This window comes from Curcuma longa, unplaced genomic scaffold, assembly GCF_044706935.1.
Source record: "Curcuma longa cultivar G26 ecotype Majalengka, Jawa Barat unplaced genomic scaffold, ITB_CL_G26_1.1 utg134316_np1212_261454_RagTag, whole genome shotgun sequence".
NCBI classification, from domain to species: domain Eukaryota; kingdom Viridiplantae; phylum Streptophyta; class Magnoliopsida; order Zingiberales; family Zingiberaceae; genus Curcuma; species Curcuma longa.
This window is the reverse complement of record NW_027435597.1, coordinates 37,114-63,783: the sequence shown is the minus strand read 5'-3', so window position 1 is coordinate 63,783 and position 26,670 is coordinate 37,114. Positions and strand designations below refer to the sequence as shown.

The window sequence follows — 26,670 nt, the reverse complement described above, 5'->3', positions numbered from 1 at the left end:
AATTTCCAATTCCAAGAAGGAAGCAAAATCTCAGTGTTAGATCAAAGGAAATAGGAGCATATAAGCTCAATAGCAATTACAATGTTGTTGAATAAACTGAACTAGGCTAACCGGCCTGAAAAATCTGCTCAGATTCAATGGCTTCTCTAAACACATGAATGGACTTGAACCAAAGGTGAGGCTTCTCGCATTCAGATATATCATAGACCATGTTTGTGGCGGGGCATCAGGATTATCACGCCAACACAATCAGTTAGCATTTGCAAAGTCCAGTGCATCCTTAAGCAGTAATTTACATAAAACTGAAGATTGCTAGTAAATCTTTTCAGAAATCCACCTCAGCACCTGGTCCCATCGCATTTGCATTTTCTTCTAATGTGCTTCTCAAGGCTATATAATAGTATCGTTGTTATAATAGTTAAACAGTGCTGTAGTGTCCAAATTCGAGTAAAGCATGAAAGGTAACATTGCATTATGATTTGTGCATCAGGAGCCAGTAGGTAGCAGCCAGCAGCCATCTTTTTCTCTTTTTCTAAATGGCTTTAATGAAGCAGGACACATTCATTCTTATTGAGAAAATAAAAACGATGAAGTGGAGAACAAGGGTTCCTTTGACTTGGTTGTGATCTGGTACAGTCATGGTTCTAAGTTTCCGACAGTTGTTTTTGGAATTTATTAGATGTGATACAATCGATATGAGTATTGAGTGTTCACTCCCTTGGGCTTGGTTGTGTGTATCTAACACAGGAATGGTTCTAAGTTGTTGACACAGTTGTTTTTGGAATTTATTAAATTTGATCAATAGGAGTGTCGGGTGTTCACTCAGATTAACTATGTTTGATTTGTCAATGTTCAACACATGTAAGAAGGGAATAGATGAAGAGTCCAAGAAAGAAAGCTAAAGCCTAGAAAATATTACTAGTACATCAACTACAAAGACCATATTTGAAGATGTGAATTAAGTTTGAAAGTTAATTTTGGCTCTAAAAGTCTTAATTCTGTTATCACGTCAGTCTATCTCAGTTTTCATGCATCGAAAAAATATGCTGAGAAACAAGCCAGTAACCTAGATTAGCCATCAGGTAAGTGTAGAATCAATCTACAACTCTATAGAAGTTGCAATACTGAGCTTCAACCCTTCAGCAGCTATAACAACTACTATTATGTATTTATGTCTGACAAATTTGCACATCATTTCACATAACATTTGCTACTATGCAGGCAACAATGAATAAGAGGGTTAACTGTAGAATTGTTCAATGAAATACAACTTAATTTCCTAGTTTATTAACAAATATAGCAAGCGAGATAACCACAATCCTCCATATTCAACCCCACTATTTAAGTTTCATCAATGAAATTCTAGAAGATTATAACAGGCTCGAGATAGAGTAAAATATGTTTATAGTCCAAAAGTTTAATGAGGAATATTCAAGGTTATTATATTATTTGGCTAAGGTCTTGACTAAAAAGAACCTGTCAATCACAAGAATCTACACACATACATACAGAAGAGACCTCAAACTTACCATAAGAACTCTTTTAGAAAATTCCATAGAGAAAAAATAAGAAAAAGTAATTCCTCCATCCACTATATATAAAAGAAATTAAAAACGGTCACAAGCAAAAACAACATGATATTATTTTAATTAAAGAGCTTATTATAAACTTTTTATAATTTTACAAATATATAGTATACTCTAATTGCACTACATTAATCTTAAACCTTTGTTAACTAAGATAACTAGAATTTATTTTATCAATGTCTCTTCATATTTTCATATTTACTATAGCTAAACTAGACTACTTTTAGTATTTTACTTTTTTAAAAGATTAACAATGTTAGTTCTTTCCTATTTTTTATATGGTTGGATTATACAGTGCAATTTATATTTACATTTTTATGATTCAATTAAAGTCAAAAATTAACCTTTTTAAATTTTAATTTTAACTTACAGTAATATTGTTAATATAAATTGTAAATTGTATACCATCTATTAATATTTTAAAAGTAATTACAAAGAGCTGCTTTTTAGAATGAATAGTTTTAAATAAGATGCAATATTTCTAATAATGTGAAAAAATAGTGAAACGGCAAGGATGTGGTACTATATGGAATCCATCCAACACATTTACTTAGTGAAGGAAGAATCACTAAATTGCTGCACTAGAATTGTGGTATGAAACTTCTACAATTAAATATTTACCTTTGGGATGCTGCGAAGCTTCTTCTAGAATGTCAACAAGAATGCACCTAATTCTACTTGGTTGTTTTTTTCTGTGGAGTGCTTGGATTCCACTGCAAGAATCAATCATCATTCTTCGACATCCTTTAGAATTGTTATCATCAATTGCCAATGTATTTACGCCCCATGTATACATGACATACTTCCTTACCTATTACGTATTAGATGTTAGCATTGATGTTAAAATTCATACAAACAATAATGTTAAATCAAGCATATACCTTATCCCAATTTCTTTTTGCACAATTTTGTCTAATAATATTCCTCATTACAGTATCCTCAGAACGAAATTTCTTGATTGTGCCATCAAACTGATATATGATGAAGTGCAAAGCAGTCAATTACGAAATCTACATACATAAAGTGACATGATATGAAATAAAAGAGTTGAAACGTCAAATGCCATCCTCGTATGTAATTGAAGGATAAGCAGTGACAAAAATTTGATATATTCAATAAAGAAAACTTAATATACGAGTCCATTAGAGTGCACCAAAAGGATGAAACAATTGACGAAGGACCACCTAAGTATTAGCAATGTTTTCAATCAGGTCATCATCATTATCATGGAGTCATGTTTGTTCAAAGTATTTGAAGTTAGCCATATGGAGCCCTTCCTATCATTACTAAAATACAAATTACTAAAATATTTTTTTTATTATATTAACTAATGTTTCTATGGTCATCTTCTACCCTGTACATTTTCATTTTAATAGATGCAACTCTTCTAATAGAGAACCTATTGGTAAGATGTTGGATAACAATTGAGATTTTTCGTATCTTATCATTATCTGTGCAGTTAATTTCTCTTGATTATTAGAACTTTTATTTTATTTTTTCTTGTAACTCCACACATTTATTTAAGCATCCTCAGATCTACTACATTTTTTCCTTTTCCTTTTTTTTACCCATTACCAATCTACTATTTAGGCAATGCAACATGTTGCACTGGTGTTGTGTAATGTGACGTGAGACATCAATGGCCACAAATGAGCTTGGGCATAACTCCTTGGAAGGATATGTTGCTAGAGAGGAAAAAAATGCATTTAGATCCAAGCGACAACATTTTGAGGATTAAAGACGATTTCATTCACATGGATCCTGAAGTTTCCATTGTTGGCTAATTCAGACAAAATCCTAAACTATTGATACTGGAGTCAACCATACCTTCAATTTTAAGACTATCTAGATGTTCTTTCTGAAGACAGAAATAAAGCAAATAGAACCTACATGATTGGAAGAATAAAATGAATGATGATGCAATATCATTTATGCAAGCTCATGTTCTCTCCATTTAAGCTTCAAATATTAAATCCAGGAGACAAGACTCAGTTCAGGTCATTGAACATATTTTCTCCGTATTCAACATCTAGCCAATGTCCCATGGACTAAAACTATATTTGGAAAGAAATCCAAATATGTCATCAAATAAATATTATATTCATGTTATCAAATACAATTTTATAAATCAACAACCAGGTTTTGCCACTGTGTATGCTTCATAAAACTTCACTTAATTCATTGATGAGACAGTGATATAAAGTTGAACTAGCATGATAGGCAGTAAAATCTGTAACCTAAAAACTGGATCATGAAATTAATTACCTGCACCAAAAACAAGAGGAAAATTGCAAGACTAAAAACGTAAAGACCTCCCACATTCGCAAGGAAAGCCACTGCAAGTATTATACCAAATGTTTAGTTTCAGCAAAGAAGATAAATATACAACATAGACATCCTACTAACTCAATATCTTATCTGAATATATACTCGCTTTGATAGGCTATTACAACTCAAAATTCAAGAAACAATTTTATCTGAAAAGCTTGTATCAATATATAACAAACATCAAACTTCCACGAGATGTCCTATTAATCAAAGGAACAGCCTACTAACCAAATTACCACTGCATTGAATAATACTTCCACCAAACATGTGAAGAAGAAAAACAGTATATGTGCATTATATCAGTTGCACACATCATCTTAGTACTAATAAAAAGAACTAAGCATGCATTAGGCATGCCTATAACTGTACAGAAATCTGGGAATAGGGCTTCTCCATTTAGGTTGTTGTTTGGTAGCTAAAAACCATCTATATTCTTTTGTTTTCCATCTGAAATAGAAGGCCGGATTTTTGGTCTCTAACTGAAATGGGCATGGTTTGGTACCATATAATGTTATGTTGATACAGCTTATTTTATTTTCTTAAATATAAATGTACATTGATCAAAATGATTATTTTCATTTGTATTTGATAGCAATAGGTACATATTCAATTATACCTAATAGAGTTTGAAACTTGAACTATATTTTAACGATTGTAAATTTTCAAGCAACATTTTTTAAAAATAGTTAAACTTCAAGGGGCAAAATGAAAAAATCACTAAAACTAACCTTTTCTTTATAGAGTTATCACCATTAATACATTATATATCTTATATCATCTTCTCATTTTAATAATAAAACTACATTTTTAAAATATACTTTTTTTGTTGAAAAAAATTTAACTATTTCTACTTGTTTCCTTTGGTAGGAAATAAGAGCTCAGTAACCTCGTATGAGATGTGTATTCTATATCTAAAAAACAAACCTATGATAGATTTTTATTTAATAAATTAATGCTTGCATGTTTCTACTTGTTTCCTTTTGTAGGAAGTACAAGCTCTAACTACCTGAAAGAGCTTGACCACATATGAGATGTGTATTCTATATCTAAAAAAATAACCCTATGCTAAATCTATATTTTGCATTACTTATGTTCCGGTGAGTATTCTGGAGGACCCATATTTGACTCAAGTCTAATCCGGGCCTCGCCCATGGGTTCGGTCGGCTCCCGTCACGGTCTATCCCTAAAGGCCGAAAGAAGTCAAATTATCCATTCAGCTTGGCATAGTTCAGTTCTGCTCAGTCGGTATGGCGCAGTTCAGTACTGCCATCTGGCAGCTCAGCTCTGCTACCCGGCAGCTCAGCTCTGCCATCCGGCAGCTCAGCACTGCTACCCGGCAGCTCAGCACTGCTATCCGGCAGCTCAGTACTGCTATCCGGCAGCTCAGCACTGCTACCCGGCAGCTCAGCTCTGCCATCCGGCAGCTCAGAACTGCTATCCGGCAGCTCAGCACTGTTACCCGGCAGCTCAGCTCTGCCATCCGACAGTTCAGCACTGCTACCCGGCAGCTCAGCACTGTTACCCGGCAGCTCAGCTCTGCCATCCGACAGTTCAGCACTGCTACCCGGCAGCTCAGCACTGTTACCCGGCAGCTCAGCACTGCTATCCGGCAGCTCAGCACTGCTACCCGGCAGCTCAGCACTGCTATCCGGCAGCTCAGCACTGCTATCCGGCACCTCCACCCAGGCCACTCAGCACTCAACTCAATTCTGCCAATTCCACTCGGCACAGCCCAACCTCCATTTATATCATATCATATCAAGAAAGGTCTTATCAAGATCTTCTTAAGGACCACATGCCTTGTCAGAAGGATGTGACTTTTCAGAAAGGGTCTTCTCTCTCTATTATTAAACAACTGTGTCAAGCATTAATGGGAGAGGTCACTTGTCAGGACGCTCTCTCTCTCTCTCCAATGAATAACCTAACCAAGCATTAAATACGGATGTGATTGGTTGTCTTCTCAAGACCATGCTTTGTCAGAACTGGTCATACTTTCAAGGGAGCTCTTGATGTATAAAGGGAGGAAGAAGGTATTCGAAAAGGGGGGAGATCTCTCTCTCTCTCTCTCGCGGCTCTAAAGCCCCGCTCTCCGGGCTCCGCTCCCTCTCTCACTCATTCTCCTTATCTTTTACGGGCTGAGCATTTCCTTTGATTACAGTATTTCATTACAGTATTCCTCTTTACTGTTCATCTTCTTCCTCCTGATTGGGCTGACTTGAGCGTCGGAGTGGCCGTCCGGGGACTCCCCGGCGCCAGGATGACCTCTTTCTCCGGTGATATTTCAGGGCCTCCAGGTGGCTGGTCTTATCTCCCTCCTCGGTGTGGTGATCCTGACGCCCTTGAAGCTCGCATCGCTCTCCTCCCTTCCTCCTGCTCCACTCCTACGGCGAGCTAAGGTCCGGTTGAGAACTGCTCCTGGACACGTCACCGGACCTTAGCTCGCCGTAGGAGTGGAGCAGGAGGAAGGGAGGAGAGCGATGCGAGCTTCAAGGGCGTCAGGATCACCACACCGAGGAGGGAGATAAGACCAGCCACCTGGAGGCCCTGAAATATCACCGGAGAAAGAGGTCATCCTGGCGCCGGGGAGTCCCCGGACGGCCACTCCGACGCTCAAGTCAGCCCAATCAGGAGGAAGAAGATGAACAGTAAAGAGGAATACTATAATGAAATACTGTAATCAAAGGAAATGCTCAGCCCGTAAAAGATAAGGAGAATGAGTGAGAGAGGGAGCGGAGCCCGGAGAGCGGGGCTTTAGAGCCGCGAGAGAGAGAGAGAGAGATCTCCCCCCTTTTCGAATACCTTCTTCCTCCCTTTATACATCAAGAGCTCCCTTGAAAGTATGACCAGTTCTGACAAAGCATGGTCTTGAGAAGACAACCAATCACATCCGTATTTAATGCTTGGTTAGGTTATTCATTGGAGAGAGAGAGAGAGCGTCCTGACAAGTGACCTCTCCCATTAATGCTTGACACAGTTGTTTAATAATAGAGAGAGAAGACCCTTTCTGAAAAGTCACATCCTTCTGACAAGGCATGTGGTCCTTAAGAAGATCTTGATAAGACCTTTCTTGATATGATATGATATAAATGGAGGTTGGGCTGTGCCGAGTGGAATTGGCAGAATTGAGTTGAGTGCTGAGTGGCCTGGGTGGAGGTGCCGGATAGCAGTGCTGAGCTGCCGGATAGCAGTGTTGAGCTGCCGGGTAGCAGTGCTGAGCTGCCGGGTAACAGTGCTGAGCTGCCGGGTAGCAGTGCTGAACTGTCGGATGGCAGAGCTGAGCTGCCGGGTAACAGTGCTGAGCTGCCGGGTAGCAGTGCTGAACTGTCGGATGGCAGAGCTGAGCTGCCGGGTAACAGTGCTGAGCTTCCGGATAGCAGTTCTGAGCTGCCGGATGGCAGAGCTGAGCTGCCGGGTAGCAGTGCTGAGCTGCCGGATAGCAGTACTGAGCTGCCGGATAGCAGTGCTGAGCTGCCGGGTAGCAGTGCTGAGCTGCCGGATGGCAGAGCTGAGCTGTCGGGTAGCAGAGCTGAGCTGCCAGATGGCAGTACTGAACTGCGCCATACCGACTGAGCAGAACTGAACTATGCCAAGCTGAATGGATAATTTGACTTCTTTCGGCCTTTAGGGATAGACCGTGACGGGAGCCGACCGAACCCATGGGCGAGGCCCGGATTAGACTTGAGTCAAATATGGGTCCTCCAGAATACTCACCGGAACAACTAATAATACTATTTTTGTAGACATAGAATTATCAAAATCTTTTATTTTGACATTTGAACCTAATTGAAAGAGAAGTACATGTTATTTACTTAGAGACACTTCAACAACAACAACAACAAGAATCAAGATCCATTTCAATTGTGCCACCTGGCATGTTATGAGATTTAAACCATGTATAGAAATTTTACCTAGGGATATAAAGATGAAATTGATTCAAAGTGAAAGTAGACAAATCCTTCTAGACTAAATCAGTGCAGAATGCATGCAGCAAAACTTGGTAGCACTCAGAAAGCATATAAAAAGTGGTGTTACTCCTACTAGGGTCACAAAGAATATTTAGTTGTAATGACATTTAAATACACAAGTAGCTATCTTACCAATTCCTAGCATATTTTCCTTATCAATCTCCACGATGTAATCAGAAAGATAATTGGCATATACTGTGATATTGACCAAACCATCCTTGTCTTCCTGAAGAGATGCTTGAAGATTATTAATATCAGAAAAAGATGTTCCAGGAATGAAGTCATGGAAAAGTGGCTGTATGAGTTTCAAGTTTTCCAAGTTGTAATATGTACGAGGAAACAAATGGATTTTCAAAACATTCACATCATGCCCTCTGAAGGTTTTTGGTTTATCATTTGAGAAAGTACATGAGTTAATTGTACCACTAGCATAGCTAACATACTTGCTGTCAGCTGGGCTCTTTGCTGTATGCTTGAACTGGAAGCCAACAGCACTTGCAGGATTTATTGGGAGATCAACGAACTGCCATGAAATATAATACTCCCTTCGTAGAATCTGGCAACTGTTGCACTTAAGAGATATGGTAGGACCAATGCTTGTGTTTTGGCACCGATGATTAACATAAGTAGGCAAGGAAACAACTTTGGAACCAATAAAGCCAGGTGTACCAATCACCAGGGAATCAAGACCACGTAAATTGGAACAGCTCATGTCAGAAATAACTGTGATATTGAATTCCAAATCATTGACAAATGATATATCTGTAGCAGTTGCAGGTCTGACTCTATGGACCTCGATACTTCGTCTTGTAATAATCTGATACAGCAATCTGGCACAAAGTACTAGTTAAATTGCCATAGAAAGTTGCTAATTTAGGATGTACAGAAATATTCTAACAATGAAAAATAGAACTAGTAAACTTGCACAGCGTTCTCAGGATACTAAAGTTGACAATGACATCCATTACTTACGCAGACAAAAGTCCAACAAATAGGATACAGCTTGCCACTGAAAACGTTCCACCCAGTTCTGTTTTCCTCTTTATCACCACCTTGTTATCATCCTACAAAGACAGAAAAAAGAATTAAATCAAGATCAAAGGAAATCAGCATCTAAGCCTTGAAGATCATTGCATGCTATTTGGAAAAGTAGAGATTTGAATGTTTAAAAATAGGACAACATGGAGCCAAAAAAAATTACTGAAACATGTTGCCATGTCATGTTGTAGTTGTCCCAACCTTGCTAGGAGGTGGCGGCTAGAACAAACATGGGAGCAATAGTGGCATTTATCGTCATTATCATATTTTGAAGTAGACTATCTTGTTTCATCCAGAGTTTGTTCTCCATGTTATAGATTGTATTGCCATCTAGCACAATTGCACATGGTGAACATGGATATGATCCATTGATGTATCCCACAGAAACATAACCATGAAGTAGGATTCTAAGTTGGGTTTTCCATGTTATATACATACTGTTACAAGTGAGTTTGAGAAGAATTTGTGAGGCAATTTTCAAATATCAAAGAGATTGGTAAAAGATTGTGGCAGGTTACTTAGATGGAGTATAGAGGTGAAGTTTGAGATGATATGGAGAAGTGTTTGGAAAAAATTACCAAGTTTTAAAAGAACAATGCAATTTTGTAGAGAAATTTTAATTAATTTTATTCATTGTCCATATCTACTTTTACAAAAAGAGTACGTGGGAAGAGAATTCCTATAATAGGGATACAAATGCAAAGTGATTATATGAGTCATTTAGTGGAGAATAATATCCATAATTCCCATGAGAATTCCTTGAATAAGAGAGGATGGAGTTAAAGATTGAGAAACAAAATGTTTTGGTCATTTATAGCTTAGACTTCAAACCATCCAGCATCACTTACTTCTTAGCACCAACAAGAAAAAATTATGTAAGGAAGTTACAAGAGCCTTGCATTTCTACTTACAAAAAAATGCTAAATAAATCCACAAGATAATCTGATTGGTCCACGTTATGGTATTGTAATTTTATTAAGGTGATTAAAATAAACTTTGAACCAATGTTCAGAACTTGAAAGAAGTAGCAATTTTTTCTTTGTCGACCGAAGCCTTTATCCTATTAGGTCTGTCTAGTTCGACTTACCAGCCAGTGGTGGGTGTTATAGAAGAAGTCGACGCGGCTGATCCACCAGCGGAGCCGGAACCAGAGGCTTTGTACGCCGCCATCGACCCTGGCAAAGCGCAAGGCAAAGCAGAATCCGAGCCAGGCGATGAGGAGAACAAGAGTCACCTCCAGAAGCACGGCCTGCGACTGGGTGAAGCTCTTGAAGGTGTCGAAGGGGTGGAAGGCGATGAGGAAGGCGGGGGACCTCGAAGCGCCGGGGCTTATCACCCAATCACCCCGGGCGTCCAACATGGCGCAGCTCCCGTTCACCATATACCTACCGGGATTGCACGCGCACAGCGAGCCTTTGTACCGGAAAGCCATCGCGGGGCAAGCGCTGCTCCCGTTCGGTACCATTTTTCCCCTTTCCACCACCTCCGCCGCGGCCGCCGCCTCGTTTCCTCTCCCTCCGTAGCTTTGCGATGGAGATCCCAAGAAGACGGCGTTACTTCCAATCTCAACGGCGGCCGGTCGACGATCGATTAACGCCTTTTTAACGAGGCCTCGGAAATGCCAAGACAAAAAGGGACGGAATTCTCAGGGACTTTTCCATTCCCGCGCACAACGCTAGAAAAACTTATAAAAATGTTTTTATAGGTTCCTTATTAGTTTTATTTTATTTTATATTTATTCAATATTTAATTGGCTGAACTTATAAAATAATAGTAATAATAATTTATTAAAAGCATAATATATTCAATAATAAAAATATAAACATATAAAAGATATAACCGTTATCATATAACTAGCATTCTAATAAGCAATTTAATTTAGTTTTGATAATATAAATGTAAATCGAAGTTTTCTAATTCAGAAAATTAAACATAAAAGATATTGAGAAATAACTTTTAGATCGAAATTTACCTTGATCTATAAGAAAGAAATAATGGCTACAGAAGAAAGTTACTACGAGTCCCAATCTATCTTTTTCTCTTTCACTTTTTTTTTTAACATATTGTTCCTTTCTCATGGATCAAGATAAATTATCGATCTAAAAGTTATATAAATGAGAATCACAAATTTGAAGATCTTTTATGTTTAGTTTTTTGAATTAGAAAATTTCGATTTACATGTAGTATCAGAGTCAGATTGTGAAATTTATGATTCTCTATGATTATTTTTTCCTAATTTTTATAAACCCTAATCATGAAAATTTGAGAATTTTTGAAATGCTTATTCGTTGTACAATTCTCAAATTTTCATGATTAAGGTTCATAAAAATTAGGGAAAATAATCATATATAGAGAATCATAAATTTCACAACATGGCTCTGATACCACATGTAAATCGAAGTTTTCTAATTCAGAAAACTAAACATAAAATATCTTAAAATTTATGATTCTCATTTATATAACTTTTAGATCGACAACTTACCTTATCAATGAAAAAGGAACAATGACAGTAGAAGAAAATTGCTACGAGTCTCAATCTATCTCTTTCCTTTTCACTTTTTTTCACACCTTTCTGATGGCTATGGTGAAACAATTCTTTTGGGAGAGACAGAACTCATGTACGTAAATAGCTAACTTCCATCAAGATGGCTACATGCAATTTTTGGAGGTTAAAATAACTTCCTACAATCCCATACATAATGACTAATAAATCCTTAAATTAATTAATATTTCATATGAGTAATACTTTAAAATAATAAATAATTATTATACAAATAATTATTATTATTTCCTAACAACAAATACTTCTAACAAAACAAATTATTTTGTTATGCTTACTTTAAAAATAAATAAAAGGCCTTACAGGAACTATATTATATTATTTATAAATATTTTTTTTGTATCATTTTCCATTTATCTTCTTCCATCTTCTACCCAAACAAACGCACGGCACAACGCAACGAGTCTCTTTTCGAAATAATTTGACACGTCGTCTTTTTCGTCCACGTGTGCAGATGCAAGCGACGAGGTGACGCCACTTCGTCTCGTAGTTTTATTGAGCAGAGCTCCTCTGTTTACAGTGACAGGACAGCGATGGCGGCCACCACCCAAGTCGACGTCCCCGGCGAGACCACCGAGACAGGCACCGCCGTCCTGGAGACGGCCACCGCCGCCATCCAAAGCTTCCACCCTATCAACAAGATTCACCAGCACCTGTGCGCGTAAGCAGTAATTAAGCTGCTCATCGATCGGGATTCAATATTCCAATATATAATTAATCGCGGCGTAATTATATTATTGCAGGTTCCATTTCTACGGGGACGACATGACGCGGCAGGTGGAGGCGCACCACTTCTGCTCGCACCAGAGCGAGGACCTGCGCCAGTGCCTCATCTACGACGGCGAGGGCCCCGACGCGAGGCTGATCGGCGTGGAGTACCTGGTCTCGGAGGAGCTCTTCCTGGCGCTTCCAGAGGCGGAGAAGCCGCTGTGGCACTCGCACGAGTACGAGGTGCGGAGCGGCGTGCTGTTCATGCCGCGCGTGCCCAGCCCTGTCGAGCGCCGCGACCTCGAGCAGGTCTGCCGGACCTACGGCAAGACGTTCCACTTCTGGCAGGTCGACCGCGGCGACCGGCTCCCCCTCGGCCCGCCGCAGCTCATGATGGCGCTCACACACGACGGCCAGCTCCGCGAAGACCTCGCCAAAGGTCACCACCACCACCACCAGACCTGAAGTACAACAGCATGCTTATTGTTAATTACTGATTGACATGATAATTAATATAATTGTTGTGATGGTGCAGATGTGGAGTCGAGGTACGGGGTGTCGTTCGAGAAGGAGAGGGAGAAGAGGGAGTATATGGAGGGTCCGGCGCAGGGGATTCACCCGCTGGCGAACGGAGCAGGGAAGGGGCAGAGGTTGGTGCTCACGGAGGTGGATCTGCCCCCTGTTTCTTCTGTGCCAAGGGTCTTCGTATGATCCGGACTTGTGTAGATGTGTAGGAGTGTATACATAATAATGTATGCGTGTAGTGTAAGCGAATATATATAGGGAAGAAGGAATATATATATCAGAAGCCATTTTCCGTTTGATGTATCTTTTGGATGTCTGATAAGATAAGAAGATCAGTATTTCATTTATTCGATATCTGAAAAAGGAATATATATAGGTTATGATGGGCAGAAATCTCATGGCGCGGTGGTAGAAATTCACGTTATCAAATTTTTTTTTTCTTATGATGTCATAAATGTTTATCGGAAGTCCCGTGAGATCCCTTAAATATCTAAATCATCGTAGAATCTCAAATAGTATAAGACAAAAAATAAAAAATAGAATCTAGTAGAAAAAATAAAAAATAGAGTCTAGTAGGTCTCTTCGCATGCTGATCCCCCGTCCACATTATTTATTATTATTAATTTATTTGTTTTTAATAAGATAATAGTTTAGAAGGAACATATTTATTTTTTTATACAAATTTTATAAGATATACATATGGAATTTTAGATTTACAAATGGAAAAAAAATATTTGTACCTAGACAATTCTTTTTAAAAACAAATTCAAATGTTCATTGTCCACTCTATTAATCAGAGAGATAGATGATTTTTTTTCTAATTTATTTATCAAATAAATTTAAAATATAACTTATGCATATCTAAAGGTAACCTCTAGAATATTTAGAAATGAGAATTCAAACTTTAATCTTCTTATTTAAGGCTAATCGTGTAGTGGAAGCGAATAAAGTCAGTAATTAGCATATATGATAATCTTTTTAAAAATATAATGGACGGACTTCAAGCGACAATGATTTCAAGCGACTAATATCGGGAAGAAAACAGACTTTTGGACTTACTTGAAGCAAAAGCACTGCCATAACATAGCCAACCCGATTGCCCAAATCAGCACCATCACTGTTTTGACTTCATAAACTCAGTAATTAGCAAGCATATCGTGATAATTCTGAGCAGTTCTAATTGCAATAATAGCACATGATAAACCGACTATCACATTTAAACCTCCTTCCTTTACTATTATATAAGCAAGCTTAACAGTTAGCACAGAGATAGATGTTGACAGTAGAAGATAATAAATTTAAACTCCCTTTATACTGTCTCAAACCAGAAACCAGTCTACTATTAATTCCTTGGTCTGTTCTCGTGATACACTTGGTAAAACCACATAATATAGTGGCAAATAAACGATCCAATTTGATGCCAACAAGTAAAATTGCAGCTTAAATATAAGTAGCAGATAGTATCAAGTATCAACAGCCCAAATAGTCTCGATATATTTAAAGAGAAGCCAGCACCATAGTCACCCAGTTCCTCAGTTATTTACAGAATTTGTACTTAACACTAAGCTCTCTCTCCGGCTATGAGATCCAACACGGTTCGCTTAATGCTGCCACCATTTTTTATCAGAAGCTGCTTGTTCTTTACCCTATCAGAGAAACCCTGCAATGATAAAACTATCAAATGATTAGCAAGTGAATCTTTGGTCATCATCCTATGATCATAGTTCTCAAAATAGCAGAATTAAAAGCTGACCATGTCCTCCAGTTCCTCCAGAAGTGGATACCATTCAGCATAATCACAGAGTTCATCTACAGATTGCTCCAGGTCATACTCGTTTCGCATGAGAACTTCCTTGTTCAAGTCAATCTGCTTAAAGCCCATATCTTCCAATTCCTTCAGCAATGTATCCTCAACAGTGTTGTCAACCTGTGTAGTAGGTGGTGGCAGCAGTTGAGAATAGTCACCCTTGGATGCTGTTAAATCAATGAGAGGATTTGACAGAGGAACCGCATCAGATGCAGGAGCATCGTTGTTAGTGGGATTAGCATCCAGTTTTGTTGTTTCATAGATGATGTTTGGTTTCACCAGTTTGCCTGAACTATCACCAAGGACCGATTCAGGAGGAAGACCATCACTTGGATCGACGTTGATATCAATAGTTCCAATCTGACCTTGAATACTGCTTTCAGGTGGCAAATTCAGATTCAATCCACTAAAAGAGCTTCGTTGACTGATATCTACCTGTTCAAATAAAGAAGAAAACTTGGAGTACAGATGAGACAGACGACAGTGTTGCAATACAGTAATTGATATTACAAACCTCAATAAGAAGCCAAACTTGTTGCCCAAACTTATGTCCAGATGGTGTTGCCAATCTCCAATATGAGACATACTTCCCAGGCATTGCTGGAGACACAAAATCAACAGCAATGTCAACTTCCTCCATAGGAAACCCACCAAATGAAATCTGCATAAATTGGCATATATTGCTTCAGTTTATAAAAAAATACTCACTGAGTGATGAGGATAATTTTATGCAATACCTCTAATAAAACTGTGTCTTGGTTAGCGAATCGATCACCACCAACCCAAACAAGTCGTGTACCAAAAGGCCATCGAACAGTGCCATTATTTCCCATCCGCCATATTTTTGTGAATGGGGTTGAAGGAGGGATCAGGGTCCCATCTAACACAGTTACGTCTTTGATAAAGACACTCTCTAACTTTGCTCTTGGCATCCCAAAACCATGCAGATGTGAAGACCGTCGTCTATAATGCTGAAATATGGAATGGGAAAAAGTTACACACTGTACTATGGAATCAAATCAAGTTATTAGTTAGTCTGAATACTGAAATATGGAATTGGAAAAAGTTAGACATTGTACTATGAAATCAAACCAAGAAAATTAGTTAGACTCATACTGCACGATGAGACTGCTTGAACAATTTACGAGAAAACCGATGAGATTTGTCAATCCGGGTATAAGCAGCTTCATGGCCCATCTCAGAAAAACAAATACTACATAAATCATAGTTATCCTTCCTACAGAGTAAAGGAAAGAAATGCCATTAGATGTATGCAAAATCTATGTAACCAACAATTAAATTAAAAGGCAAGAAATACATACACTTTAGATTTGTATCGTGGACCAACAATTGGGTGCATTCCACAACCATCACATATAATACCTCTATGAAAAGTATGGAGCAGATTATCAATAAATGCATCATCCCTTTGGTTAGGATGACGATTGGGCCTTACACCACTACTATTGGACCTTACACCAATCACAAAAGGTGGGTCAACTGTAGTGGGCTGCTGTTTGTCTCCCTCAAAATTAAGGCCATCAAATGTTCCAGTAGGAGCTGCACCAGTTGGGAGTTGTTTATTATCATGGTCATCCATCAAGTCAGTAACAGCATTAGTCAAAGCTGGAGCTGATGGATTGTAGTTCTCATTCTGTGTTCCAGTCTGCAGAGGAGGCACGAAGAAAGGGGGGCACGCTCTAACAGATTTCCCATGATGGCTAACATTACTAATTTGATTCTGACGATCAGCTGTTTCACTACTACTCCCAAATGTTCTCAGCAAATCATCAATTGAGGGATTCCCTGATGTTTGCTCAAATGCTGGTAAATTGGGACTGCAAACAGATGCCTGAGTCTTGTCTATATCAACCTGACTCGTAGGAACAAGTTTCTTGTGCAACTGCTCTGAAACTGGATCAGATGATATTGCTGACACTGGAGCAGAAGTTTTTAGAATTTTTGGTTCCTCAGTGATGTTAAGATCCTTCGGCTGAGTCTTTGTTTGATTAGGTATTTCTGATGGCTCGCCAGTTGACCTGTTCAAAGACGGACTGACATTTTGTATACCTAATTTAGAGATGTGGTCTACTATATCAGCTATTACTGGTGAAGATGATGCAATCTTTGGAAGGAAATCAGCAGAGAACTTGGAAAGTGAAGATCGAAATTGTTCAGGGACAGGTTTTAGCACCTCGTCGATTATTGAACTTAGTCCAGGAGATTGGTTCTCTTCTTGTTGACAATCAGCAGTTGCGGCAGTTGTAGAACTCGCATTCTCATTCCTCAGGTAAGACTCTTTACTAGTACTAGATTTCAAACAGACATTGATTCTAAGAGGATTTAAGTGCTGATTAATAGCAGCATCATGCAGCTCATCATCATCATCAAGTGCTACAACTTCGCCATCTTCATCAAGATAGGTAAGGATGAAATCAACTTCTGAACTGAGTTTGAACAGGGTAACAATCCTCTTTTTCAGTCTAGCCATGTTGTGATCAATTGCCTCTCCATGAACATGAGCACTAAATCGCTTAAGTGTGTCACCATACTTCACCTGGGAGTGCAAGTGGATGTTCACAAAACAAATAAAGAAAAAAAAATTAAAACTAGAAGAGGAGTTAGCCTTTCAAACATTAAAAAAAATTAAAACCAGAAGAGGAGTTAGCCTTTCGAAGATTAAAATAGGCAGCAAAAAAATAGCTTGTAAAAAAAGGAAAATTTTCTTTCCCGTTTGCTCTAACCCTTAGCTGAAAATGGAAAAACTTGTATCTGCACCACAATTGAAATATAAATAGATCTTGTTGTGAGGTAAGTCAACTTTGGAGCCAAAGCTAAGGATTGAAAATGAAGAAGATTGTGCGCATAGAAAAGATATTGAGAGATAAACATGACAACAAAAACTATAGAAAAAGCTAATTTAGAAGTTACACAAAAGTCATAGAACATGTGACTACGAATCATGTTGTCAATTTGCTAAGATCAGTGAAGAGAAAAAACTACAATTTATGCCAAGAAATCATAGAATAACTATGACAAGGTATATGTTATACCAATTTTGGGTAAGCTACATGAATTTTATGTAAATCAGCATTGAGTAATTTGATGTCATAATACAAATGGATCATATCAATGAAATACATGTTTTTATGTGAAATTTGATCTAAAGCATTGAACATTCCTTTGCTACTCTTAGTATATCTTGAATTTCAAGTGTTTCCTTGTTAGTTGGTCTTAATAATAGGTCATTTATTTTCAGAAAGTTAAATTTTTAATCCTGACGGTAACAGAAATATTTTGAGTACAGATGGTTATGGAGGTTACTTTTTCAGACATTGCATTTGTAAAGCTCAAGCTAAATATTTAACTTCCCAAAATCCATATAATGGTTCAAGGATTAATGAAGCACATTGACAGAATTGAGTCCATCATGTTCTATGGTGGAAATTATCTACATCTCATAGTGATAACCTCACAATTTATCCAATGATGGAAAATTGGCTCAGAAGGAACTTCCCAAGAGGTCAACCATCCCAAAATTCCTCTGCCTGAGCACATTTAACTTCTGAGTTCTTACAAAGAATCATGTCATTTCAATCAAAAGGAACCACATTATCTAGGGTAAACGAATTACACTTGTGAAACAATCACTCTTTCTCCTTCAGACTGGTTTCTTGACTGGTATGATCGCACCCAAAGTGACTTAAAACCACTAATAGAAAAATAATATCAACGCCTGGTTTCTTGACTTTTTAGCTAGATGCTTTCGCTCTAAGTAATGTGGATGAGGAGGTTTCAATTCAAACCTCTGTGAAATCTAATTTGCTAGGTTATTATTCAAAAAGTTAACAATATGGTATATTTAATATATTTAATTTTTTAATACACATAGAGAATTATATATTTAATTTTTTTAATAGAAATCAGATCTCATAATATATTTTTGAAATAAAAATAATATATTTGAATTTTTGCACACAACATACTATAACCACATATATTTGATTTTATAAAAGAAATATATCCAAAATTATATGTTTGAGTTAGCTTCTAAAAAATAGACATTAATACAATTGAAATTGATTTAATATTTTTTAAAGTATATATATGTGTGTGTGTGTGTGTGATGTATTAGAACCTTATATATAGAAAGAGAGAGATTGCAATAAAGGTTTGTTTGAAAATAGATGATTAATAATATTCTGAATTACTAAATATAATATTTTAATTTGTTTTCTACAAAATATACTTAAAATTACAAATTTTAACTTTGTAAAAGATATATGTTTTAAATCATATGTTTATCTTTTTAAAAAAATGATTAAACAATATATTTTGAATTATATATTTGATTTATCAAAGCTTTTATTATAATATGTATATGTTAATGTTTAATATTATTTGAATATATTTTATTTGATATAAGTAATAAATATTTTTAAGAGTATTTTTAGTATATTCAACTTTAATAGATAAATATATAAATTATATCTACGGCATGGTTAAAAATATCTACTGTACCGGGTGAAACAATTGAAACGTCCTGTATATAGTTTGTTTCCATAAAAAGATAATGCCAAAATCGTAGCATTCCAAATGAATACAAACACTGGCTTCCTCCTTCCATCTCCCTTCTTCAGCAAAAGGTGGAATCCGCCACCCCAACGGTCCCACACAATCGACCTCACGACCATCTGTGAGAAGGTAAATCGGAAAGTTGCAGTTGGCCACTACGGGAGAGGACATTGCCTCGGCTTCGCCGAGATTCGCCCCTTGTCCACTTCAGCAAGTCTGTCCCGCAGTAACCAACTCAACTATGCCACAGAGCATTCCATCTCTCATACATTGGGGCATCGACACAATATCGAACAATATCATTCCAGTCAAAGACCGAGACACCGACACAGCTCAAGATTTCAAACCTTGATCTACAAATTACTGGTTTGACTTGTCAAACCATTGACCCAATAGTAATAGTAGTTCAATCTCCGATCCAATTTTCAAAAACATTGATGCTTTCTTAACCTCATGCGACAAGGCATGCAAATCAAAGGTTATGACAATGTTATCATCCAACTCAAAGAACCGTGGTATTTAGTTACTAATCAACATCAATGTCGATATTTAAGATTGCCTACAAGAATCTTACTCATCCAGTAATCTCAATGGGGGCCCTTGACTAAAATGGCCATTGGACAAGTGTTTACTTACAGCCTATAAAAAGGGAGCTAAGACAACTGAAAAGAAGATTTTTGGAAGCATTGGAGTCATACATATTCATAGAGCTTTAGGTGACAATTAATCATCACCACAAGCTAATCACTTAGTAGTCACCACCTTGGAACTCCTAATTCTCTCCATTTCAGCCCTAGCTAATTACTCCACCACACCCCCATAACCTAGCTCCACCTCAACCTCAGTTGTCCAACCTAATTCTGCATCCATCTATCTCAGATGATCTGGTTATAACTTAACTAGATTCACCATTTGCCTAAGTTCCTAGTACATTGCCCAAACTTAACCTAAAACTCTAACTAGCATGATTGAACTCTTCTTATCCTAGCCTTTTCTAGCCAAGTTCCTCATCCAAGCTCTGAGCTAGACTCACAGGCAGGCTCTGAGCTAGACCCAAAGGCTGGCAGACTTGTGTATCCATTACAGTTTTAACCATAACATATAGAAATCAACTTCATTGCTCATGATGGAAAAGTGCAATCGACCACAAGTTAGTATCATCATGGCATGCAACTGAAACAAGTACCCAATTAGTATCAAAACATATGATGGTTTCAGAAATAAATACCACAGTTTCAGAGTTCAGTGAAGTTTGATCTCGCAAAATCATTAAGTTGTTAAGTAGAAATAACAATATCTAGCATTCCACATGGAAAATGTTGCTTTCAAAAGGTTCTCAGAAAGAGAGGTGAAAGAGGCACAAATTAAAAGAAAATTTTGTTCAGAGAGTATCAGATGTGGAATAGTTGAAAGAAAAATAATCACTTAGAATCATAATTGATAATCATCACCTACTTTCTTTTGAATTAATTGTCTGACAAAAAAATAGCAAAAGAACTGAGCAAATTACTCTATAATATAGTCACACATAAGTGTGATTTTTAACTTGATCCATTTTGCTTTAAACTTTCACCCAAATCCGAGCAACAAAGAGGAGATAAGTCCCAGATATCTGTATAATTCTTGTTTTCCCATTGAGCTTGGCTAACACTATCTTTATTTTTTTAATAATTCTGGAGAATATTATTCTGCGAATATATTTGCAGAATAGTTTCTTTTCTGATAATTCAAACATCGAGGTTAAACTAACATAGTAAAATTATACAAGCAGAAATTTAACATGTATTAGAAATAGGTGATCCTGTGTTGGAATTCTACATGTAATATTTGTCCAGTTTGGTCACTTATTGAACTAATGACAATAGAATTCCGTCAAAGCCGAACCGAATCCAGTGCGTCAATTCACACATACAGATCGATCCCGTACATAAGATCTCATCCTTTTGAATGAGTGGCCAAGCAAAGATACTTAATGGAAATAATAATAATAATAACAACGTTCAACGATCATGCAAAATCGAAGAACAAATCAAAGAAAAATATCCGTTCCACATACAGAAAAAAATTATCCGGTAAAAAAGTTATGTATTGCACATCTAAGAACACACAATCCCAAATTTGAGCTAAAAATAACACACCGGCGAGAACCGATCATTCCTAACAGACGGAAACCTCAGGATAGTCAAAACTACACTCAAAATCAACAATCAACGAATATTGGCTAGGACAAATAGTACCTTAATGACAAAATCCCGCCCGTTGGCGCGAGGCTCCATCAGCGGTAAGGAATCGATCAGCGAGAACTGCGCCAGCTTAACAGATGAGGAGCAGATCGGATCGAGAAGGTTGTGCAACCCTAATATCTAGTAAAATCCCGTTGAGAGAGAGAGAGAGAAGAGCCCGTAGAGATCAAGGCTACGAGTGTGGAGCTACGATCAAGGAGGGGGGAAGAAGGCGGAGCGCCAAGGGAACCGAGAACGCTGGGCTATCAGCCACGGCAGCTTTCCACCGACGCATACCCTTGTCTTCGTTTTGTGGTGATTTATAAGATTTCTTCGTGAGGAAGCCAAGAAAGGGCCAAAAGTCAAAGCATGCCCCTTTTTTTTTTCACATTTCATTTCTGTTATTAAAAGATTATCGTACTAAAATGGTTATCTCACGTATTAAAAATATTCAAACAATAATAAAAAGTTAATTAAATGTATCGTAGCAATTTAAAATATCTATTTTTAAAAAAAGTAATATGGATGTATTTTGGACAAAAATTAAACAGATATTTTTTATTTCTGAATCATTAGTACTTTTTATCAAAATGACATCTTTTTTTTATTATATCATATATATATTTATTTAAATATCTTCTAATAAGATTTTATATTTTTCAGTACTATTATTTTCATCTCTGAATGACTCTAGTGGATTCCTTAATCCTCTAGCCTTTTTATTCCCTCGATGGTTGGTATGGTTGGTCCTCAAATAGTGATCTCACTTTAATATCATTTATTAGATAGATGATAATCACTAAGGCTCCGTTTACTTGCAAGAGTGGATGGTGGATGGATGAAACATCCCTAGGGATATGGAAAGGAAAAGGAATCCCTAGGGATATGGAAAGGAAAAGGAAGGTGAATAAAATCCATCCCTTAAACTGTTTACTTATATAGATGGAAAGAAGATTAAATTATTTATTGTCCAAAATACCCTATCCTTCTCAACACAATTTTATTTATTTTTATTTCTCAACAAGATAATTTGAAAAAAATGGTAAATTAGAGAAAACTCTCTAATAGCAAATTCTTCTTTGAAAAATATGATATACAAATGATATAAATTAATAATTTATAAAAAATTTATTTTTAAAAATTAATTGTATATTTTTAAAAACAATTGATCGACTTTTGTCACTAATTAGGCTATCTTAAAATAAATTATTGGCGTTATTCTAATCATGTAATTGATGATGAAAATGCAAAGAAAACCAGGAACATATATATATCACTACATCTGCGCAAAATCAAGAGTGGCTGCCATACAAACAGGAATAACAAAGCACGAGTAGGATTGTTAGATGAATCTCGATCAGTTTTGATCCTTTGGCTGCCATACAAACAACAATAACAAAACATCAAGTAACTGTAGTAACTTCAAAATATGGACCGAGTGCAAACAATTTAAACCAACTACTGTCTTTAAAGTTGCCATAAAGATATGGACCGAGTGAAAAACAAACAAAATTCAAAATGTTTGCTTCTCTTTAGCCTTCTGAATCTTCAGAACTTTCTTCACGATCTTTAGCTCTTCGACTAAAAAGAGCTAAAGAAATCATGATGCGCTTTTGACCATTGTTTTTAAGCAAATCTTTTGGCAGAATCTTCATTAAGAACTAGTAGGGAAAAAAGCAATGATGGAGGAGGTAAAGTGTATAATTATCAAAAGTTTGAAGGAGTTGCCATCGATCTGTTTCTGAAAAATTCAGGGGAAAAAATTAACTATAACATTGCAGAGGAAGAGGGATCACATATTATAGAACAAAGGGAATGGAATGTAGAAGAAATTTGTAGAGGAAGGCACGGATTTTGATTTTTTTACACGGACAAGCCGGCCAAGAAGGCGACGCCTGTGGAGGGCAACCATGAGGAACCGAAGATGAACTGCGCCACCGTGAACTTGCTGGCCTCCGCCGGCAGCGTGATCACCCGGTAGCCTGGCCACTGCACTCTCTTTCCGACGGCCGCCCCTGGGCCGTAGTTCATGTACTCGCCGTAGTACAAGGTGTCGAGGGCGAAGGTGGCGTTCCACTCCAGCCACCCGGCTGGCTGGATGTGGTCCTCGATGTAGGACATCATGACAACGGTCCTGGAGTAGAGCTTCCACGGCCGACCGAGGTAGGTGGGGTAGTTGGCCTTGGTCGACTCCAAGTCGGTCGCCGCCACCACCCGGCAGGCGTGGATGGAGATGCCGGTGTTCTGGTTGGGGTCCTTGCGGTTCTGTGCCGTGACGGTGTTCTTCTGCATCGGCATCGGGCGGCGCGCCCACAGGCTGCAGTTCTGCAGCACCACCGCCGCGTTGCCGAAGATGAAGTCGACGGTGCCGTAGACGTCGCACTCCCGGAAGAACTGCCGCTGCGAGTGCACGTATAGAGTGTCCTGGTACCCGATCACGTTGCACCTGTAAACCACCGCGTGGTCCGCCCCCACCCGCAGTGCCACCGCCTGGTGTTTCTCCGGCCCCGGCCAATTCTGCACCGTTATGTCCCTCATTATGAATCCCGTCCCTGTCGCCGCTGCACCGTGACGAAGGAGGTTCGCTACTTCGGGAAGGCGTGCGAGCAAGCGAAGCGGAAACGAGGCGTCATTGAGTTTAATTGGGTATATATCGTATGTAATTTGTAGGTAAATAAAGGGTATTCATGTCTTTTTTTTTTCCATCCGCCTACTTTCCGTCCAATTTCGGGGAGATCATTTTTGACAGAAATATTAGCAGCTGATGGATGCAATTTCTCTTCCTTCGTAAAAAAATAGAAAAGTAAACAACGGATTGATGACTACGAAGGAAAACTTTCCACAGTTTGCCTTTCCACCCTCCCAAGTAAACAGGGCATAAAACATGATTTCTTATTTCATAAATATTTATACAAAAGACCTAGTCTTTTCAGTATACTTCCTAACAAAATTGGTGTATAAAGATTGTGTAAGACATGCTCGTTATGTCAGCGGGATGATGAGATAATGGACCACCTTTTCTTCACTACTCAACCATTATACCTTTATGAGACCAGGTCTGAAGTTGGCTACACATGGGGCATAAACTTCACAGAAATGTTAAACCCCTTCATATGGTTGTTCAATAGAGGTAGCATGTTTAACAAAGCCCATTTAAGTATCACATATTAGATCTACTTGATTTAACAAACCCAAAATTGATGTCAATATGAGGGAGGGGTCCCAAGCATTGAGGGGATGTTTACGAAAGTTCAAATGCATGTCTTTCAATTTTTGAATGCTCCTCATGTAATGACGCTGGGCAAAATAGCGATTATCCTGTGGGCAATGTTCTGATATCAACTGACAACGAACGGGATAGCGATTATCCTACAAGCAATATTGAATCCAATGGTTCGACTATGAACATCAGAAATAATCTTCTAAAATCTATTAATTCAGAAGAATAACAAGAGATAGGAAAATAAACGGCACTATCGAAAATATTATTAAACCAAAACTTCTTCTCCCTAAATATCAACTCATAAGATATTTATATAAACTCAAAACCCTAACTTGTAAAAAAAGATAAAATCCTAATAGAAAGGAAAATTTCTTAACGAACTCAAAATCCTAAAAATTCTAAATGGAAAAAAATCTTAATAAAAAGGAAAATTTATTAACGAACTCGAAATCCTAAAAATTCTAAACGGATTTAAAATCCTAAAAAATTAAAATAAAAAATTTTAAAATTACTCTAAATACCAAAAACTTTCAAAATTATTAAAAATAAAAATTATTAAAATTAGTAATAAAAATCTTTGAATCCTCTTGCATCAATCACCCTAGGTTAGAAAAACTCATCCTCGAGTTTAGAGTAATATCAGGTGGTCACCCTGAAAGAAGATCGTCTGACACTAGGAATCCTCTTGCAGTTGTTAGACTTTAGGAATCTTTGTCGATTCGTTGACGAGCATGATATCATGAATGCTGCTCTTATTCATCTTTGCGTCCATCAAGCATTAATTTTCCTTGCAAATTATGTCTAACTGTGATGACACTAACTTGTTCCTTTTAAATTCAATGGGAACCGCGATCTCACCAAATATAACTGTACAAGGAGACTTCAGTGAATCACAAAGAAACTCTCCCATAATGATAACCTTGGTGTTGTCATAAGAAAATGACAATTCTGGAGAAACTTCACATATGCTAAAACAACGTTCCAATGAACTTAAAGATCTATGCTGAAACAACCCTATAATAAAAAAAACTAAATAAGTCTATAGAATTTGTATTGTTTTCTAGAGCTATGGGGATAGTTTCGACCCAATCAATTGCCCTGTAAAGATCTATGCTAAGATCCGTATCCTGCATAAAATTATCAACAACGGGCTCAACATCCTTTCCACTTTCAAATTTGGATTCCTCATTTTCTATATGTGAAGTTTGATGATCGAAGGTTTGTTTGATGGTTGCTTGCTTCCTCAAGTTAATATCTTTCTCGTCATACTTCAAGATGTGATGCTCATCTTTCATCACTACAATCTCTTCATACTTTTCCTCTACCTTATCCTTGTTCACCTTTAGCGCCAATTCAATATCTAGGTCATGTAGATTATGATATAGATCAAAGGCATTAAAGTCATCCGAAAATAGCTTTCCGAGAGGGGGAGCCATAAGATCAAACTTGAACTTTTCATCGATATCATCCATATCAAAATCTTGATGTTCATCCATATTAGCATCTTCAGTTTGTTTTACTTCTTCCTCAATTTGAAGATTCACATCAACTTCATTGAAAATTTCATCCACTTCATCATCGTAATAATCATCAGCATAAAGTACATCATCAAATATTGGTTCGCCAGTTGACTCGGTCTTGTCTTCATCATGTTGAATAAATTGGGGTGTTGAATCAATGCAAGGTGAGATGATGGAAACTGGGCTTCATTGATAGATGAATTAGGTTGTTGATTGCTGTCGGACAAAGTAGATTTCTGATCTTCAATTAACACTTCGTCTAGGTCTATCTCCTCTTCATCAGCATTGTCATAAACTGGATCACCAAATATTTCGATCTTGTCGTCATCTTCGCCTTCTATGTTCAGACGATCAGAAAAGTAGGATTGATCATACTCAATGTTGTCAAGGTCTGCATCCTCATGGTTGTCTTTGTCGCAAGAGGAAGGGGGAACTAGAGGGGTTATGGAGCTGACATTTTCTCGAAGTTATAGGTGGTGAGGCGGTTGATCTGGTATCCCTCGAAACATCTCTCCTTGATTAGAAATTAATGATTCTTCAAAAGGGGAATAAAGGAATTTACGACCTTTACAATCTTGCGTCGCTAGAGGCTGGAATAACTTTGTGATTTGTC

At 37.6% G+C, this 26,670-nt stretch overlaps 4 protein-coding genes across 4 annotated transcripts; 1 reads left to right on the top strand and 3 right to left on the bottom strand.

Annotated features, from left to right (window-relative positions):
* Window positions 1-325: 325 nt before the first annotated feature.
* On the bottom strand, window positions 326-10,382 carry LOC141819653 (uncharacterized). Its single transcript, XM_074706897.1, has 7 exons — window positions 10,005-10,382; window positions 8,852-8,943; window positions 8,012-8,709; window positions 3,852-3,922; window positions 2,468-2,557; window positions 2,208-2,397; window positions 326-390 (listed from the first exon to the last, which is right to left on the bottom strand). The coding sequence occupies exons 1-7, from the start codon at window positions 10,380-10,382 to the stop codon at window positions 326-328; spliced, it is 1,584 nt and encodes a 527-aa protein (XP_074562998.1).
* Window positions 10,383-12,010: 1,628 nt separating this feature from the next.
* On the top strand, window positions 12,011-12,896 carry LOC141819650 (oil body-associated protein 1A-like). Its single transcript, XM_074706894.1, has 3 exons — window positions 12,011-12,138; window positions 12,221-12,624; window positions 12,721-12,896. Exons 1-3 carry the CDS (start codon window positions 12,011-12,013, stop codon window positions 12,894-12,896), a joined length of 708 nt encoding a protein of 235 aa, XP_074562995.1.
* A 1,136-nt stretch (window positions 12,897-14,032) lies between these two features.
* LOC141819670 (protein JOKA2-like) lies at window positions 14,033-21,610 on the bottom strand. Its single transcript, XM_074706919.1, has 7 exons — window positions 21,330-21,610; window positions 15,840-17,074; window positions 15,634-15,754; window positions 15,255-15,488; window positions 15,032-15,178; window positions 14,464-14,952; window positions 14,033-14,370 (listed from the first exon to the last, which is right to left on the bottom strand). Exons 1-7 carry the CDS (start codon window positions 21,366-21,368, stop codon window positions 14,272-14,274), a joined length of 2,364 nt encoding a protein of 787 aa, XP_074563020.1. The 5' UTR covers window positions 21,369-21,610; the 3' UTR covers window positions 14,033-14,271.
* Window positions 21,611-23,113: 1,503 nt separating this feature from the next.
* Window positions 23,114-23,690, bottom strand: LOC141819683 (putative pectinesterase/pectinesterase inhibitor 34). The gene has a single exon (XM_074706937.1). The coding sequence runs from the start codon at window positions 23,610-23,612 to the stop codon at window positions 23,178-23,180; it is 435 nt and encodes a 144-aa protein (XP_074563038.1). The 5' UTR covers window positions 23,613-23,690; the 3' UTR covers window positions 23,114-23,177.
* Between the last annotated feature and the right edge of the window lie 2,980 nt (window positions 23,691-26,670).